Source organism: Spermophilus citellus, assembly GCF_964194105.1.
Source record: "Spermophilus citellus genome assembly, chromosome: X".
NCBI lineage: Eukaryota > Metazoa > Chordata > Mammalia > Rodentia > Sciuridae > Spermophilus > Spermophilus citellus.
This window is the reverse complement of record NC_138190.1, coordinates 70,312,152-70,331,846: the sequence shown is the minus strand read 5'-3', so window position 1 is coordinate 70,331,846 and position 19,695 is coordinate 70,312,152. Positions and strand designations below refer to the sequence as shown.

The 19,695-nt window shown below is 43.1% G+C and overlaps 1 protein-coding gene across 10 annotated transcripts in view; it reads left to right on the top strand.

Annotated features, from left to right (window-relative positions):
* The window catches only part of DLG3 (discs large MAGUK scaffold protein 3), a gene marked incomplete at its 5' end in the record, with an annotated part of 59,844 nt that overhangs the window by 31,793 nt on the left and 8,356 nt on the right, over positions 1-19,695 (top strand). For 6 of the 10 annotated variants that reach the window (XM_081278034.1, XM_081278029.1, XM_081278027.1 and 3 more), the window contains 4 exons: positions 2,817-2,931; positions 15,673-15,849; positions 16,078-16,153; positions 16,931-17,030. In XM_081278034.1, the coding sequence (XP_081134160.1) occupies positions 2,817-2,931; positions 15,673-15,849; positions 16,078-16,153; positions 16,931-17,030 (468 nt within the window). Of the gene's footprint in view, positions 1-2,816; positions 2,932-15,672; positions 15,850-16,077; positions 16,154-16,930; positions 17,031-18,862; positions 18,909-19,695 lie in introns of all 10 variants that reach the window. The other 4 variants (XM_081278033.1, XM_081278031.1, XM_081278032.1 and 1 more) reach the window with 1 other exon arrangement.

The following is a 19,695-nucleotide window of genomic DNA, read 5'->3' as shown; positions in this document are numbered from 1 at the left end:
AGAGAGAGAGAGAGAGAGAGAGAGAGAGAGAGAGAGAGAGAGAGAGAATTTTTTTAATATTTATTTTTTAGTTCTCGGCGGACACAACATCTTTGGTATGTGGTGCTGAGGATCGAACCCGGGCCGCACGCACACCAGGCGAGCGCGCTACCGCTTGAGCCACATCCCCAGCCCCAAATGGGTGTATTTCTTAACTACCTTTCCAAGCTCTCAATGAAGCTGGCAGCCATAAGTTAAATAAACTATTAGGTTTATTAGTTCAGAATAGAAAAGTGGATGTGGACAGTTTTCTGAACTGCTCCTCATTTACCCAACTATCACTTAGTCACAGGCTACTCTGTGCCTATTGGACATTAGATAACTCTACAAATAGATGCCAGAGACTGATCAGCAGTTGGAACTTTCTAAGGGGTTCATTGGAATGCAAAAATAATGAATAAAATACAGTTTATTAAACTTCAGATCTTAGTAGCATGTGTAAAAACAGAGTGAATTCCTTAAAGCAGTAGCTTTATTCTCCTTCTGTAGTCTATTTTAAGTGGGCCCTCTGGCCCAGAATTATCAACCTTGTATGAGGAGCTTTGAGGAAATGGTGGTTTGGTGGTTGTTTTTTGAGGGATTTTTAAAGAAGTGTAGTTACTAAGCAACTGCCATGACCTGCTGCTAAGTTGGAGTTCAGCAGGCAAGTCATTTCCAAAGAAGGTAATATATAAACAAGTTTTAAGAGGGGAAACATGGCTTATGGATAGATTGTTAGTGGTTTTTTTAAGGTCATGGGTTTGGAACCCAGGGGTGGCTCTACCATGGTCCAACACCCCCAGCCCTTCTTATTTATTTATTTTTGAGACAATCTTGTTAAATTCCCAAGGCTGGCCTTGAATTTGTGATCCTCCTGCCTCAGTTGCTGGGATTACTGGCTTGTGATGCCATACCTGACAGTTGGTTGTTTTCTTTTGTTCTGGGTTCTATGCATAGTTCTTCTACTCATCTTCCCTAAGAAAGGACTGCCTGGTCAGAAAGAAGTCTCTGCTTCGCACGGTTCTCTCCTTAGTGAGTGAGTTTGAAAGAAGGCCAGAAAGGAAGGAGTGAGACATGATCCCCAGCCAGGGTTAGAGGGCCAAGCCCAGGGTTAAGGCCAGTGCCCAGACATCTCTAGAGGTGCACTGTTCTGTTGCTGTGCCTTGGGCATCCAGGGCTTCTGTGACAGATTGGCCACCATCCTCTCCCTTTACTTTGGGACACCTCATTGATATTGATGTGTTGCCGTGTAACCCTTAGAACAGGGACGTTGTCCAGCTGTTGTCTCTTGTTTCTCCCCAACACTTAATGGGTGAGTCAGTGACTCAACTGCTTCCTCCAGGATTTCAGGGACAGGAGTAGTTAATGAGGACAAATCACCATAATACCAGTACGTGATGAATGAAAGATCACATGAATTTAACCAGTTGGCTTCCTTGATATCATGGTGAACAAAAAGAAACAAATTTTTTGAGAAGAGGCTATTTGCATGACTTCAGACTCCACTGATCCTGTTTAGGCTTTTTAGCATTTCCCTTTTCACCCAGCTGAAGGTCAGGATGCTTTGCCTAGGGAGGCAAGGGGGAGCGGCAGGTGTTGGAGCAGGTGTTTTGTTCTCTCCCGCAGAGTCACACAGACTAGGTGGGGATGCTTCTTGCCAGCCCTCTATGGTGCATGAAAATGCTTTTGTGGAATTTTTCCCCCTAAAAGTGTGTGTGTGTGCGCGTGTGTTTTAAAGCAGTTGCCCAACCTTCGACCCCTGGTATAAATTTTGACTTCCTTTAAAGTCAGCTTGTCATGGAGAAGTATGCCTGTCATCTGCCATTTCCACAGCCTGTGCCTTAGATATACCCCATTTTATGCAGCAATTATAGACCTGAAAAATGTTGTGTAATTGTGTGTGTGTGGTAAGTGTGAATATCATATTTTAAATGTACTGGGAGAATATCACAGCAAAGCAACCCTATAAAAAGCCTTTTATAATAATTGTATGACTAGAGTTAATTTTGCTATGTCAATTTTCTTAAATTGGTCATAAACCTGTAGCAACATTTCCTGGCAGTTGAAATAGTCTCAGTGGGCTACAATGCTGGGCATGGACGAAGGGCCTAAGTGATTAGATGATTTTAAGGGTGAGAGGTGTCAACAGACTTGTAGATTTGGGAGAATTTATATTTTAATATATTACAGAAGCCAATGAGACTTGTTAGGAGGAAAGTATCTCAGGGGAGCTTTAGCTTTAATTCTCCTTATGTGATTTTAAGGTTTGTTTGTTTTTAGCCTGTTTGTACTGGGTTCTACTACCCCCCAAACAAAGTCATCCCAGAAAAAACTGTCCTCTCCTAACAATGATATAATGGCCTTGGTCCTTTCCAGACCCCACCCCCCCCACCCTGCATCTCAGGGCCATCTGTTCTCTGCATTGGCTTTTTGGGAAAGTCTCCTTGCCCATCTGCTCTCCTTGGGCCTTAGTGTCTGCTCTAAAGATTTATAAAGGCTGCACTGGAACCTCTTTCCAGTTGTTTTATTTTTAAGGATCAGTGAGATTTTGAGGCAGATGAAAGCTGTTTCCATTTGACATCCCCTAATGCTACTCCTTTTCTAGGTGTTTCTCAGTCAATTAGATTGTGGGTAGAGAAACTATGTCTATCTACACTTGATTATCAAAGCAAAGATTGAACTGGCTCTGGTTGTTTTGAAGCCAGGTGTCCTTCTGGTTTTTTGGCCACAGGCACACCAGCTCAGGGGAGCTCCTTGGGTTCATTCTTTTCCTGTCTTTCCCCTTGTCTCCCTGACAGAGTACAGTCGCTTTGAATCGAAGATACATGACTTGCGAGAACAAATGATGAACAGCAGCATGAGTTCTGGGTCAGGGTCCCTCCGAACAAGTGAGAAGAGGTCCTTGTATGTCAGGTAAGTTGCCTTTCTGAGCACCAGGCCTGGTGCTGGATGGGAGCAGCTCTGCGCCAGCCCAACCCTTCTTGTTTAACTAGTGTGGTAGGGAGTGTGTACTCCCAGTTCTAAAATAACACTTCGTACTGTATGCTCAGGTTGTGTATTTTATGGTCAGTATCTCCTCCCTTTTGTGAACTGGCTTCTTCCTTTTTGCTCATGAATGACTCAGTATAGGAAAATTTCAGTTTGCTCTAATTGTAAAAGACTGTTGGGTGATTGTTGCTAGTCAGCATTCAAATAGCACTCGAATTTTCAAAGTACTTTGCTTGCAATCTGTGCTCTGAGGGGAAAACTTGGCCTCCATCCCCTTCCACATATGCATAATAGACATCAGGATTTGTATCTGAGCATATCAACTATCACAGTGTTCTAGTACAGGATTTCTTTTGAGACCAAAGAATTGACAGGTTGTTGCATTCTGGGTATTATATTGTGCTTCCATCCCCCCTCTCCACCCACTGCACTGATTTGCTGTGTCTGTGAATCATGGGACAGAATGGAGTGTGTTCCCTAGGAAGGAGGGTGGGGAGGGATCAGATATATAACATTAAACTGTAAGCCACTTGGAGATATTGTCAAAGGTTGAGCTTCTGACCCTTTAGGTGCAGTATACTACTGTGTCAGATCAAGGTACAAACTTCCCTGGTTGTTGGACTGATAAGGGAACACTGTGGACTCCTTGCAGAATTAGGGCTAGTTTCCTTCTTCCTGCCCTGACTTCCTGGCAAAACTCCAGCAGAATGATTGCAAGTTCATTGTATCTCTCCAAGGGCACAGCCTTAGGAGGTGGTGGGATTACCAGAACTACTTTAGATATCTGCTGAATGCTTAGGTGTGGGCTTGTCTTAAACTCTTTGGTTGAACTTTTCTGGTGGCCTCTGATATCTACTGGGGGCGGGGAGGCTACATTTGCCAGTTGCCTGGCAACATGACAATTGCTCTGTCCTTGGGGTGTGAGATGACGATAGCTAACCGATGTCAATGCTAATTGCAGTTCTCACAGTGCTTTCTTTTCTTTTTTCTCAGTTGGTAGTCCCTGACCCTATTGCGGGAGCAGAGCTGAGGGAGCTCCTCTCTGAGCCCAAAGCCCACTCGAACCTTTTGAGGTCTTTTCTAAAGTGAACCCTTAACTCCACTCCTTGTGTGAGGAGAGCATTTGCTGCACTCATCTCCCACTGTGAGGGGAGGAGAAGGGTACAGAGAGGCTGGACTAACGCACCAGCCATGTTTCCAGTCTCCCTTCTGGCAAAGAAAGGCCTATCTGCTCTCACCAAAGCCCTTACCCCAGGTCTGCAGCTTAGACACTGGACCACTGATGAGGGAAGCCAGAAATGTGCTGTTACCCCTCAAAATGGGTAATACTTGTGTGACTTGGTCAGGATTGTTCCATTCCCGTGCTTCTAGCCCCCGCAGATGTGGCACTCCAGTGTGCGTGGGAAGCTGCTCTTTAGGCAAGACAGTTTCTTCAGAGAGCTTTATTTTTAGATTTTCCCTCTCCGCCTATCCTGAGCTAGAGCTCTCCCTGCCTGGGCAGGGGTAGTTGGGCATTGGTTCTCAATCTGGAGTACCCTTCTCTGGCCCAGGCAAGGGATGTATTCAGCCTAACTCTGGGGAGGAGAGTAGAGACCATGACTCTGTTTCTAGAGAATCCATTTGTATAATCTGCCCATAACCTTGTCTATATAACATCTGTATCCTCAAAGGGAAGTAGATATGGTTTACAATAGGAACTGTTTGTGATCACTGGACTTAATTAGGGCAAATAATGCTTTATGGCTAAAGCAGTGAGCTGGCTAACCCTTGTATGGGAGCCTGGTGCGCTCATCTCTTCCATTCCTGTTTTTGGCCTTTCACTCTACACTTGGTTTCTTTTCTTATATATGTGAACATATTTAAACTCCTTTTATTCTTTTTTTTTAATTGGAGCTTGATAGTTATACATAATAGTTGAGTTAATCCTGATAAACTCATACATGCATGAAAATCTATTTCAATTCATGATCCCTCAATTTTCCTCCCATCTTCCCCCTCTCCTATTCTTCTTCCCCTACTCTACTAGACTTGCTTTCACTCATCTATTAATTTACATTTGATTGGTTCTTTATGTTATCCTATCCTTTCTCTCCCTTTATTTTACTCTTGTTACTGCATATAAGAGAAAATATTTGACCTTTGAGTTTCTGAGTTTGGCTTATTTCACTTATCATAATATTCTCCATTTCCATTCATTTACTAGCAAATGCCAGGATTTCATTTTTTAGTATCTGACTAGAACTCTATTTGTGTGTGTGTGTGTATCACAATTTATTAATCCATTTGTGTATCAATGGGTATCTGGGTTGATTCCATAATTTAGCTATTGTGAAAACTTCTTCCATTTTTTATTTTTTAAAGCAAAATTTTAAAAAATATTGTCTAGTTGTCAACGGACCTTTATTTTATTTATATGTGGTGCTGAGAATCAAACCTAGTGCCTCACACATGCTAGGCAAGCGCTCTATCACTGAGCCACTGCTCCGGGCCCCATTCTTTTATTTTTGTTTTTGGTACTGGGTATTTAACCTACGGATGCTTTACCACTGAGCCACATCTCAGTCCTCCACCTGCTTTAAATTTTGAGACAGTGTCTTGCTAAGTTTCTCAGAGTCTTGCTAAATTGCTGAGGCTGGCTTTAAACTTGCAATCCTTCTGCCTCAGCCTCTTGAGTTGCTGGGATTACAGGCACCCAACTAACTTCTTCCATTCTTAAAAGAAAAAAAAAGTCTTAAAAGGAAAGAAAAGTTCCTTAAAGTATTGTTTCTCTTCTTTTGCTCGCTGCATTTACCAAATTCTGTGCCAGGAAACACTAGTACCTTAAGATGTTAATAAGTTAATAGGTATTGTATGAGATATCAGTGCTTCAATGAGTTGGGTAAATGCAGACTTAAACAGGAAAACTTGACTCTTTACTGTGATTAATGTCCAGGAGGGACAGTGTTTTCCCCAAAAGATATGAACACAGGAGCCTTATTTGGAAAAAAAAAAAAAAACTGTCTTAACATCCAGGCTGGGAAGTAGTAAAGCTACTGTTGCTACTTTTCCCCTTCACCTCTCTTTGGTAGCCCAACAGGAAGTGAGCACCAGCTTTTCAGCATGGTAGTGTGGTAGTTCGAAGCAGCTTGAAAGGCTCCAGAGGAGCAGATGCTGGACTCTATGTCAGGAATCAGCAATGACATCTTGGATTTTAAATTCAATGACTGACCTGGATTTGACTTCTTCACCACATTTTTTAAAATGAATTTCCTGCTTTCTTCTTTAAAGGTTCTCTGCCTACCTTGCTGACCAATCCTCAATACCTTTCATTAGCTCTGCCCCTGAAATGGTAATGTCATTTATTTTCACATCTTCAAATCCTGTTGTTGTGTAAGTGACAGTCCTGACCTCTTTACTGAACTTCAAACCTGAATATCAACAATTTGCTGGACATGTGTGTAAATAAATCTGCCCTTCTAGTTCCTCAGACAAACTGCATGTTCAAAATGGACTCCCCTCCCTACCTCCTCCTCCTTTCCTCCTCATCTTCCTTAAGTTAATTGCCTCACCCTATCATGTGGAAAAGGGATTAGATTTGTCCTGTCACCCAAGGCACATTTCAGCTCAACATAAGGAAGAAGGAGCTCATGATGAAAACTGTCTGAAATGGAATGGACTGTTTCTGGAGAGAGTAAATTTGATCTTTTGTCACTGGAGGGGTTACAGAAGAGGCTGGGTGAACATTTGCCTGGTGTTGCAGAGGGTTTAAATCTATAGCAACATTCTGGTCCTTATGTGCTCAGAAGATTTCAGTAGTTCCCCAGTGTCTTCAGATTAAAGATGAATAAACATTTAGGAACAAAGACCTATTATATGCTACAATCTTTGTTATTCTCTTTAAATGATTTTTAAATAGTGCTACAGAGTAGACATAATTCCTGTTTTACAGATGAGAAAACTGAGAGAAGTTCCCAAACTGGAATTTGAACCTGGTTGCTCTGACTATAAAGTGTGGTTCTTTCAGCCTTTCCCCAGCTTGCTGATAGGAATCAACTATGGAATGCTAGTAAAAATACATATTCCTAGGCTCCTCTTCTGGTGAGTTGGATTCACCAGGGTTTTTTTTTTTTTTTGTACTGGGGATTGAACCCAGGAGCACTATTCCACTGAACTACATCCTCAGTCCTTTTTATTTTGAGAGAGGATCTTGTTAATAAGTTGCGCAGGCTGGCCTTGAACTTGTGATCCTTCTGCCTCAGCTTTGCAAGTAGCTGAGATTATAGGCATGTAACACCATGCCTGGAGAAACGTATGTTTTAACAAGCAATCAGAATGCTTGGGAGTGACTGCTTGTGTACCACAATACACATTTATTTCTATGTTAACTAAACATTGCACTTTTTAGTTCCTACCGTGTGGAAAGCAGTAAAGCACAGGGCTAAGAATTTGGGCATGGTAGCATGGGTGGAATTGAGGATGCAGCCATGTGGTTCCTTCTGTCCACCAAGAAGAGGTCAAGCAGCCCATGGGTAAAATGAAGGCACCTTTTCCAGTTTGGGTTCTTTAATTCTCTTGCTGTTTTTTCCCTTCTGACATGTTTCTCCTCCCTTCCCTTCCCCTGAGTATCTCCCTCTGGTGTGCATGGGGTTTGCAAAGCTATTTTGAAGTAAATAACACCCTCTTACAGCTGCACTGAGGCTGTAGCAGGTGAAGCCCTAGGGAGCTGCAGCTGTACTAGCCGTAGGGGCAATGGGAGTTTTGGAGCAGGAGGAAGAAGGAAAGATAACAGTATTTGGGAAATGTTACTTGGCTTTGAAGTCACCAGGGACTTAATGAGAAAGGCCTTCCACACCCTTCATCATGCTAAAACAGTTTCTTCTTTTTTTTTTTTGGGGGGGGGGATATTGGGGATTGAACTCAGGGGCACTCGACCACTGAGCCATATCCCCAGCTCTATTTTGTATTTTTTTATTAGAGACAGGGTCTAACTGAGTTTCTTAGTGCCTTGTGATTGCTGAGGCTGGCTTTGAACTCGCAATTCTCCTGTCTTAGCCTCCTGAGCCACTGGATTATAGGCATGTGCCACCACACCCAGCTTAGAGTAGTTTCTTAAATGGATGAGCATGATGAGTGGAGCCCCTCTATCTGCCCAATAGGAATTTTGCTCTGTTGATGAATTTGTCCCCTGGAAGAGTCTGCAGAAATCACCTGTATTGAGTGAGCCTCTGGCTCAGGGTTGGGGTGACTAGATGCTTCACTCAAGCCATTGGCAAGTGAAGGCAGAACAAGCATGCTGGGAGGCTAGGGTGCCAGGGATGACTTTGATTTTATCTTTTGGATGAAGGAATGAATGAGTGAATGAAAGACCTGTCTTCTCAAGGTTGAAAATAAACTTGATAGTATAGTTGTAGAAATAACTCTTGAAAGTCTGTTCAGGCCAGGCTGGCTATATTCATTGCAGCCCCAGGACAGAATTCAGGCAGCTTGGGAGTCCTGGCCAGTCTTATTCCAACTCTAGGAAGAAAATCATCTTGGGGCATCTGTAGTCTTGATTTGAGAAATGATGTCAGAACTATAAGCTTGGTCATCAAGGAAGGCTGGAGAGTGCTCTTTCCTGTCACTAGCCAACATTGCTTTGTCCAGAGTTGTGCTTGGCAGAGCCTGATTTGGGCTTATTCATTAATGAGCTTCAGTGTGGATTAAGATGCCAGTGAGGCAACATTGGCAGACTTCACTATTTGACAGAATTTAGGAGTGATGATAATATGATTTTTATTTTTTGGCATTGCTGGGAATGGAATACAGGATCTGGTGTGTGGTAGGCAAGCCTTCTACCACTGAGCTACATAACCAGCCTAAGTATTTTTAAAATAACAACAATAGGCTGGAGATGTTGCTTGTCGTAGAGTACTTGCCTAACATGCATGATGTCTGGGTTCTATGCTCAGCACTGAAAAAAGAGAATACGCAGTTTTCTGCATCAGTGGCTTCTAGAATTGCCTGTTCCCAAACAGCAGTCCTGAGCCTATACTTGAAATCACTTAGCTCATCCCATCATCTGCAGGTGGTGTGAGCCCTAAATGGTCACACATTGTGGGTAGATTGGTCTTCTCCAACTCCATAGTTACCCTCTGAGGCCTGAAACTTTTGAGATAAAGTGCTCTTACTTTCTCTCTACATACCCTTCTATAAGATGCACCAGGGAGGCCTGAGCACTTGGGATTGGGATTTTACGCTGCTCTTTGGATGCTGCTAGAAATTTTAACTTTCTCAACAAGGCCAAAACCTGATGAGTGATCACTGCTTTTTGATTTTCTAGCATGCATTTCAGCAACCGGGCAAGGGATTGGCTGATTATTCTTCAAATAATATGTGCTCTTTATCTAAAGGAAGAAAGTGGTGTATGGTTGGCAAACAAAATCATGTATATTCAAAAGAAAAGAAGGGAAGGAAGGAAGGGAGGGAGGGAGGAAGGGAGGGAGGGAGGGAGGAAGGAAGGAAGGAGGGAGGGAGGGAGGGAAGGAAGGAAGGAAGGAAGGAAGGAAGGAAGGAAGGAAGGAAGGAGTCTTAGATCCTTGCCGCTATGGGAGAAAAGCACAGTAGGAGGGGCACTCTGAGGGATATTAATGGGAACCATGTTCTGTGGAATACCCTGGCTCTCATCCACCATTCAAAAGCATTCAGAACCTCACAAGGAACATAAGGTCTCTGTTGTTAAAGGTTTTCTACTTTGGCAATATAATATTAAAGCTCAAAATTATAAGAATTAAACTGCAATAAATAGATATTATAAAGAAATATAAGGTTGCTGCCAAAAGGTATGGTATGAATTTGGAAGAAGGAAATTTAGAGTGGAATAGGTCACAAAGCAGGGAGGGACTTGGGCTGGGCCTCAGAGGAATTGCTGAGAGGACAAGAGGACCAAAAGGGCATCCTAGGCTAGACAGATGGCCAGAGCCACAGGTAGGGAGGTGGGCACAGTGCTAGGTGAGCCCAGCGGAAGAAGCCCCTTGCCTTTGAGGCTGTTAGTGCTAAAATGTTCTTGTTTGCTTTGCATCAAGAAACCTGTCTAACCAGTTCCCTTGTTAGTTCCCATTTCTGTTGCATTCCTGTTCACTAGGACACCACAGTGGCTGTGCCAGGTGCTTATGATTTCTCTGAATCTTTCAGACCCAACCTCACAATTTAGGATCTGAACTATAAAGACTTTTCTTCATAATCTGTTTACTTAGAGCTGATTATATTCTTGCTTTCCTATCCGGCAGAAAGGGCCCAGCTGAAAGGAAGATTGGCAAAGTCCCTGAGAACATGTGCATTATCCCTATGGGCAGGCACATGTCTCTGTTAGGGGATCTTTAAAAGGTCACCTCTTAAACGACATATCTTTCAAGACCTTTGGGGATGCCCTTTCCCTCAGAGGGAGAGGCAGTGGCTTTGAAAACTGGAGTTTTGAAGACCACCCCTGGGACTCAGGAACTTGGGGACTCAGGACTCAATTAGGGAGTTGCATCCATCCTTGCTTCTCTTGATGGGATGGCTCTGGAAGGTTTCTTTGTTGCCACTGACACTTTTTGTTTGCTCTCGACCCTACTTTTTACCCTGCTCATTGATTGATTGATTGATTGATTGATTGATTGGCCTGGCTTTAATGTTTGAAAAGTTTTGGGAATACCCAGAGTCTGGCTCTCCCTGGCTTCTTAGAAGTGCATGGCCATAACTGAAAAGGAGCATGTTCAAGGCTGAGAAGTCTGAGAAGCTACATGGGGCACTGAGGCTGTAGGTGGGGTGGGAGGTGGGAGGTGGGAGGAGTGATAATATTTCTGGAAGTTGCTTCTTTTCATGGCACAGTGTTTCCCACTGACCTCACCAGTCCTCAACTCAGAGGCCTCCATGAAATTCTTTTTATCTAGACCCATAAAGAATAGGAGTTTCTTAGGTTTCTAGTCTCCCAACACACCTTGTCAGATAAGCTGATGTGTACATACATACAGGGTGAGACCAAGGTGGCAGATTGGTTAATTATGGCGTTTCTTTAGGTGTGTGGAGACAAACAGGTTTTTTTCTTTCTCACTCTCTTTTTGAACCATAGGTTGAAATGGTCCATGTCTGTGCCATCTGTGCCTTGCATTTGTAGGATTTTGGTTCTGGGGCAGTGGTTCAGCAAGGCTTTAAAGGGACAGTATCTACTTTGATATTTTTAGAACCTGCCCTGAGGATATAGAGGGAGAATGAAGAGAGTGGAGAAAAAGGTTTCTTCCTCTTCTCATCAGGCCTACCTAACATGAGGTATTTGTAAAAAGATGCTAAAGCCTGCCACTTTATTAGGATTCTAGGCTATTCTTGACAGACTGTCACTGATAGACAGCCACAGTTTAGCATGCTTCTTAAAGAACTTAAGAAGATGGTTGACAGATTTTGAAAAATTTATTAAGGTCTAATTTACATACTTTTTCTGTTTACATGATGTATATGTCATGTGAGATTATTTGACTTTAATACTCTGGCCTTTTCTTTTTTACTGAGTTCATTTTCCACATGAAAGTTTAGCCTGATAATAGTGAAGAGTTGAGGCTGCGTTCATGCAGGCCTACTATATCAATGTCAAACTCTTTAGCTAGACAATCCAGGTGGGCCACAATCTGGTCCTACCCTACCATTCTTTGTGTCCCAGCAAGCTATGGACAACCCAATGAACCCTATGCTTCTTGCCTCCAGACCTTTGCCTACTCTGTTCTTTTTTAGCTGGAATTATCTCTCCCCTCTCTACCTTTGGAAATCCTGAACCTTGTTAAGGCCCAATTCAAAAAAGTGAACTTCCTTGTTGCCTTCCCAAAGAAGGTTTTTAGCCTTTGGTTTGCCCTTTTGTGCCTCTGTCTACAAAAATACTCAGCTCCACAGTCCAGGGGCTGACTCTGCTTTTCTATCTCCTGTGTATCCAACACAGTGTCTTGCATAAAGAAGCCCTAGTAAATAAATATTTAAATAATGGAAGAGTGGTATTTTCTTTTATTTATTTATTTTTTAGTTGTAACTGGACACAATATCTTTATTTTATTTATTTATTTTTATGTGGTGGTGAGGATCAAATCCAGGGTCTTGCACATGCTAGGCAAGCACTCTACTGCTGAGCTACAATCCCAGCCCCAAGAGTGGTATTTTCTAAACACAGCTGAAAATTAGCTTTTAAAAGAAATACATATGACTTTGACTTAGACCTCATGAGATTGTCTTTGAGATTTGAGAGTCCTGGTTTGAGAGTTGCCCACCATGTATCTCTAAATGGGTTGTGTATATATTTGGGCTTGGTTTTCATCATTTGTGGGAAAGTTTTGTAGCTCTTAATACAATAGAATTTCAACAGTATGAGCGACAGTGGATTTAGAGAAAATCCACATCATGGGTTTGGAAAATAGGTCAAAATCATGACAAAGAAAGAAATAAATTGTTGAAGGAATTGGGAATGTTTAGCCCAGTAAAGAAGACCTAGGAAAGACCCAGAGTCATTGAATGCTAGAGCTGGAAAGAAACTGGGAATATCTAAGGAATTTCCTTTATTAGATAGGGAGTTGAACAAAGTTGCATCTGAGGCTCCATGTTCTGTAGTTCTTTTCCTATTTTCTGTTCTGATTGATAGAAAACTTTTTTTTTTGACAGTGGTGGGGATTGAACTCAGGGCCTCAACACTTGCTCAGCAAGCACTTTACCACTGAGCCACATCTCCAGCTCCGAAAACTATCAATTCACCTTTTATATTCTCAACTGAAAATAATATTATAGTTCAGAATTTCAAACTCAGACATTATATTTTTAGGTTTTTAACAGAGTCATAGTTTAAAAAAGCATTTTCCATCCTGTTGTTCAATATTCCTTGCTCATTCATCATTCATAAGTTCATCAAACAAAACCCAAATGGACTCAGGTAGCACTTTGTGTTGGGAAATTGCAGTCATACAACTTCCTTTTTTGCATTGTTTGTCAGGGAACTTAGAGTCAAACAAGGTCATCTTCTGAAGCAATTGACTCAAACCAGTGCTTGGTGTGTCTGTTTTCTCACGTTCTTTTTTTTTAATTGACTTATGTTTTTTGAAAATTATAAAAGGAACACATGCTGCAGATAAAAAACAAACCAGACAGAACAATTCCCAAAGTGTACTGGTAAACTACTGGCATTCTTGTTAGCTTTGATCTATATTCATCTTGTTTTTACTTATCTTGTGCTCTATATGTTTTAATATAGCACAGTACCTGAAATTCATATTGTAAATAAAATATTATATTTATTTTATTCAAACCTCAGATGTTTAAAATTACAAATAATTGGATTCCTGGCATCCAGAAAACACATTTGCATCAACTTTACCATATGATCTCCAGATTGCTACTATTGTTGCCAATGGTCAGGCATGGTTCTGTGAGGTGCTAAAATATGTATTTTTTTAAACCTGTAACCAGTCAACTCTGCCTTCTAATCTTCTCCATACTCATCCTAATTGCATCTAATTCATTTTAACTTCTTTTCTTTCTGTCCCTTCCCAAAATAATATGTGCTCTGTCCGTGTTCTGTTCTTTTCCTTAATTTTTTTTTTTTTTTGATACCAGGGATTGAACTCAGGGTTACTCAACCACTGAGCCACATCCACAGTCCTATTTTTTGTATTTTATTTATAGAGACAGGGTCTCCCTGAGTTGCTAAGCACCTCACCATTGCTGAGTCTGGCTTTGAACTTACAATATTCATGTCTCAGCCTCCTGAGCCACTGGGATTATAGGCGTGCACCACCGCACCCAGCCTTTTCCTTAAATTTTGAAGTCCATAATGACATTTAGTGTTTCTGATCATCACTTAGAATAAGGTTACTCATTATGCTGGTCTTTGTAGTAATACTGGCACATGTGGGACTCTGGCAGCATGAATGTAGTCAGATATGATTCTGTCACACCAAGCCCAGAAAGGACCTCATAGACAGAGCACTCTTTATCTGCTAGTTCTGCCTCTGTTGTTACTACCTTGAGTGAGTACATTGAGGGAAATAAAGGGCTTTTTGTAAGAGTTGGGATTTTTTAAATTTTCAAATTATCTGATACTGTTTTAAGGATTCTGTTTCAAGAACTTAAAGTGGTATTCTACCTTCCAGTGTTTTACTCCATCCCATCTTTCATGGGCTTGCTTCTGGGGAAATAGTGTGTTAGACTTGCTGTTTCCAGCTGTAAGCTACAGACTACTGAATTGCAGGTAGAAGTGGAAGTCTGGAGCTCTGGGCTCTGGTAGACCCCTGGGCTGTGCATGCAAATGTGTGAAAACACTTCTGTTAAAGGAGAGTAAGAGGAAGAAGGTCAGAGCCTAGATTGCAAGTAAAGAAACAAAAACTTGTCACTTCCCCCACTGTGGTGACTCCATGTGAGGAGAGGTTTCACCTTTATTCAGGTGACTTTTTTTCCTGAGTGGGGAGCTCTGGTGCCAAGTACCAGCTCAGACTTCCCTGGGCTGGAGTCAGCCTCCAGCCCTAAACAATTGAACTAGGGGCTTTGCCTCTAAATCTCCCTCTTCCCCCATTATCCCAGATTAATGTTCCTAATGCTCTTTTGATGTTACTTTCCTTTTCTCAAATTTTCAGGGGCCATTGGTCAGGTCTATTCGGGACCCTCCAAAAATTTTCCCAGATCTTTATTTCCAACAAAGCTGGCTAGATGGTATCACTTTCTTCCTACTTTCTCCCACCTTCTCCTTTATCTCTTTACTCTGCTTCATTTTATAACATGTCACAAAACGATATAAGAGTGTCTTCTCAGAGGACCTGGGTTCTGTCCCAGGTTAAGTTAGGTACTTAGGTTAAATTATTATAATTCCTCTTGCCTCTGTTTTCCCAAATGTAAGAGAAGGAGGCTACACTAGGAGACTTCTGGGTCCCTTGCAACCCAGTCATTGTAGACAAAGTTAACTTTTTCCTTGGCTACTTAGGAAATAGGGCTCTTTTCTGTCTGCAACATTTACCTTTCATTGTTTGGGATTGTAGTTAACTTTTTTTTTTTTTTTTTGGTGGTGCTGGGGATTGAACCCAGGGCCTTATGCATGCAAAGCAAGCACTCTATCAACTGAACTATATCCCCAGCCCTGTAGTTTTTTGTCCTATTTTTTGAACATATTTGTAAACTGAGAGACTCAATGATGAAGCTACTTTCTTAGGATGTGGGTGAAGGAGAGGGATAGTGAGGAGTTTCTGCTACTTTGGGCTTCTACCTTGTATCTAAAAACTGAGAGGAGATGGGATTTGTAAAAGGTTTAAGGTTTTTTCTTATGCCCCCTGTCGGGAGAATTTTTTTTTTTTAAAGGAGGTGCATGTTGGGGCTGGGGATGATGTGGCTCAAGCAGTAACGCATTTGCCTGCCATGCGCCGGGTGCTGGGTTCAATCCTCAGCACCACATAAAAATAAAGATGTTGTGTCCACCGAATACTAAAAAATAAATAAATAAATATTAAAAATTCTCTCTCTCTGTCCCTTAAAAAAAAAAGGAGGTGCATGTTTACTGCAAGAAGAATGCAGTCTCCCAGATAATCCCTTCCTGTCTGCTGCGAGGCTGCTGCACCTGTGCTATTGGACTGGCCTTCTGCTGCTGAGTTTTCAGGGTGCCGGTCCTCAGGAATTGAGGGTTTGGATGATCACTTCATCTTTCACCATGTGTTTCAGGGCCCTGTTTGATTATGATCGGACTCGGGACAGCTGCCTGCCAAGCCAGGGGCTTAGTTTTTCTTATGGTGACATTCTACATGTCATTAATGCCTCTGATGATGAGTGGTGGCAGGCAAGGCTGGTGACCCCACATGGAGAGAGTGAGCAGATTGGCGTAATCCCCAGTAAGAAGAGGTAAGTTGTCATGATCACAAGCTGATGTGTCTGTCTTATTTTCCTGTTATACCATAAATTGCATGAGAGTGGTGGATGTGCCTTGATAAGACTTTCTGGTCTTGAACTAGTACTTTGGACATGGTTTTCACTTTGTGAGCCAAGGAGTAGCTGCTCTCATTGAGCAGCCCACCTGCCACTGAGACCATGTGCTGGTAGTAACAGGACTTCTTTTTGACTCCCAAACAGAGTGGAAAAGAAAGAGCGAGCTCGATTGAAAACTGTGAAGTTCCATGCCAGGACGGGGATGATTGAGTCTAATAGGGTAAGTGGGGACCCCCAAGGAAGTCATCCAGGATGTGAAGAAGAGTTCAGTCTGATATATAAGAGAACTGGGGAGCACAAAAAAATGTCTCTTTTTCAGGGGTCTGACTCTGAAATGTCAGAAAATTGACTGCTTTTCAGAAGCAGAGAGGGAGCACTTAAAGTCCGCAGCTAGTCTGTGCCCCTGCCCCTGGGTAACTAGCTCTGGAAGATGTGCTGGAGTTGGCTGACTTGTTGGGGAACATGAAGACACTCATGGGTATCTTCCTGGCTACAGACCCTGTCAGAGCTGTGGGGAAGAACCTGTTCTCATCATCCTGCCAGAAAGGCCTGTCCCAAGCTCCCACCTCCCTTCAGACCACATGAGGCAGGAGGGCTTCTGCATTCACCCCTTTTCTTCTATAAGCTTCACAGGCCAAAGAACTTCCGGAGCAGTAGAGGGAAGAGAGGCATGGAGTAGATGACTCTGTGTGTATCAGTGACACCTTAGGGCCTGTGTCCAGGAGGCTACAGTGACCTTTGTTCTTTAGGAAGTGCCAGTGAGTGCTGTTGAGGCTGGATTAGGTAGAAACTTCTAACATCCCCACAACATTTTTCTGTAAACATAATTTTCCTCTTACATCAACTTTCATTTAATCTCATAGACTCCATTTGTGTAAGATGGTCTTTTATTTAGCTCACCATTGTCTCCATTTTAGTTTTTCTTGCATGCTTTAAAATCCATTGTTCTGTTTTTTTTCCTTCTGTCCTTCCCCTCCATCTTCATGTTCTTTCACAGTCGATCAAAACGAAACGTAAAAAGAGTTTCCGCCTCTCTCGAAAGTTTCCATTTTACAAGAGCAAAGAAAACATGGCCCAGGAGAGCAGCATACAGGAACGTAAGTAGCAGCAGAGTCCAGAGAGCAGACCATCCTCAGCCCGGTCCTCTCGTCCTCAGCTGCCCTTCCCTCACCAGGAGTCTGGGTGAGGGCAAGGGTGTGTGTCCACACAGTGCTTATTTCCAGAGTCAGGGCAGAAATTGTCCTGCAGTGGGTGATGTTGGGGCTTATCTGCCCAGCTCCTCACTTGGAATGAATGTTGGAAGTTCTGAGGTGGGACTGGTCCCAGGGCCATCCTCCAGGATGTCCCTGGCACTGGTGTTGAAAGTGCCAGATGGAGCTCTGCTGTGGTGGCAAGGAGCAGGTTTCAGCCAGTGTTCAGGGTTAGAAAAATGTGTGTGTATGTGTTTTTATTTTTTTAAGAGAACAAGGTCTAGGGACTCGGTGTTCTCCTGGCTTCTTCCTCTTATGTTTTCTTTCCCTTAACTTCACTCATCTATATCAAGAGAAGAGCCTGTTCTTCCCCAGATTCCTGGCTCCAGGACTACTTCTGGAATTCCATGTATATGCATAAGCACACAGGATATCCACATGGCCCGCAGCAGGGTCACTGTCATCCCAGAGTGTCAACAGAGTGTTTCCATCTGAAAATCCTTCCTGCTTAAATGGGTTGTCATGGAAGCAGTGTTACTCAACATTGTCTAAATAAAGGTTTATTGAGAAACACAAAGTTGATTTGGTAGAAAAAGCTGTAACGCTGAGGTACCTTAATTTTAAGAACTAATCCTGATAAATCTTCTTACCATACTATATGCCTCAGAAATTAACTGTTCTGGCCCTGACCTTAAACATAGTATCAGACTTGAAAAAAAATAGCTTCTTGTTTGTCTCACTGTGAATTGTAAACATCTCTCGTTTACCATTGATCTTGTAGTCTGGGACTATTGGAACTAGCAGGAGGATGACTCGTTCTGATAGGAAATGGCATTTTTTAGGCCTTTCTGATTCATGGTCCTGGTATGTGGGGGTTGCTGCTGTCTGGGGTATACCTGCTAGATACTAGGTGCCCTCATCCAGATGAAAGTCAAGGCTCATCATTGTGGGGTCATTTAGTGACAGGGGAAGTTGGTTCTTCCCATGAGCAATAGGAGGCTATTTGAGATACAGTTTTGAGGTGATGTCACCACAGTTCACCAGATGAGTCCCAGAACCTCTGTGCAGAGCCCAGCCTTGGCAGGTGTCACTGCTGAGTTGTCCAGCTGGTGGGGGTGCCTGTTGGGCAATAGGGTTGAAACTGCCCAATGCCTATTCTCTAGAAGCTGAACTCATCCAAGCAGTTAGAAGTCACACCTCAGACAGTAGCAGTTTTCCCTGAAGGGTTTAGACAGAGTGAGGCACTATTGGGCAAAAGCTCCCCAAAATGATAGTTATTCTGTCTGCCTGCTGTGGCACATGTGGACATGTGCCCACAGAGGGGAATGATGATTTTAGGGGAAACACAGAGACTTTGGGCTCTACAACTTTGATCAAAGCAGGTATTCCATGCTTTAGAGTGTCGCCTGTCATGTCCTGTGGGGCTATGGGCTATGGAAAATCTTAGAAAGCTAGTCCACTCCAGAGCCCTTTGGCAAGAAATAGAATAGCATCAAGTCCAGATACTTGACCTGACCTGACCTGGGATGTTCTTTCTGTGGTGGAGTTCTTCACCTTGCTGTAGCTCTAGGTCTTCATGGTATTTCATACTTCTGTCACTAATGCTCACCTGCCTCTGTATTCTTCCTTCCCCTTGTCTTTTTTCTCTGTTTTCCTCTTCTCCCCAATTCTCTCCTTCCCTCCCGCCCACCCCTCCCACCCCTCCCCCCTCTCTTTGTTCTTGCTGTCCGTGAAATTAGGACTTCCCTGGGTTAAGTGACGATTATTATGGAGCAAAGAACCTGAGTAAGTCAAACTTGCACACCATTGACTATTTATGGCATGGTTGAAGGTAGTGGAGGGTGGGGGTGTAGGGGACATGGATGGAGGGTGAAGGGTGAGGGGAGGGCAGTTCTTTCAGTAACTCTGTTCCCATGGCAGGAGGAAGGGCATGTGACTCCAAATGTTATTACTTTTGCTCTGGATCCCTGGTACCTAATAATTTCCTAGCATTCATGTCTGTGTTTTCCTTCTGCACCTCCAAGTGGTGGGCCCTCAGCATGATTCCCCAGGCAAGCACTCAGCTCATGTCTAGCTTGTTGTCAAGGGGAGGGTGCCTGTTGGTTGACTTCTCCCAGTGACACCATACCAAGTGAGCTTAGGGAATGTAGCTCTTATAGTTCTTACCTCTTATAGTTCAGGGCACTGAACCCCTGCACTTGGTCTATCTCAGCAGAGCCAGGCCCTCAGTATACAGCATAGGCTTACTTAGAGCCTCTAAGGGGCTGCACCCATCCGGTGGGGACTTCAGCACCACTTATAGAACACATATATCTAGTGCTTTGTCTTGGGGAAAGTTTGACCTCTTCATCCTGGAAAATAATCCCAGGGTGGAAAATGAAAGGACCTAGAGGATGGGGCCTTATGGGCTATCCCTCTGTGTAGAGGGATGTAGATCCACAGCCTTGCCACTGGGTTCTGTAAGCACGTACTCTCCTTCAATAAGCAATAAAGGCTAAGGGTAAAGGAGCTGACACCAAGGGTCAGTCAGGGGCTAGCCTTGGGTGGCAGCTCAGCCAGTCCTTCCTGGGGG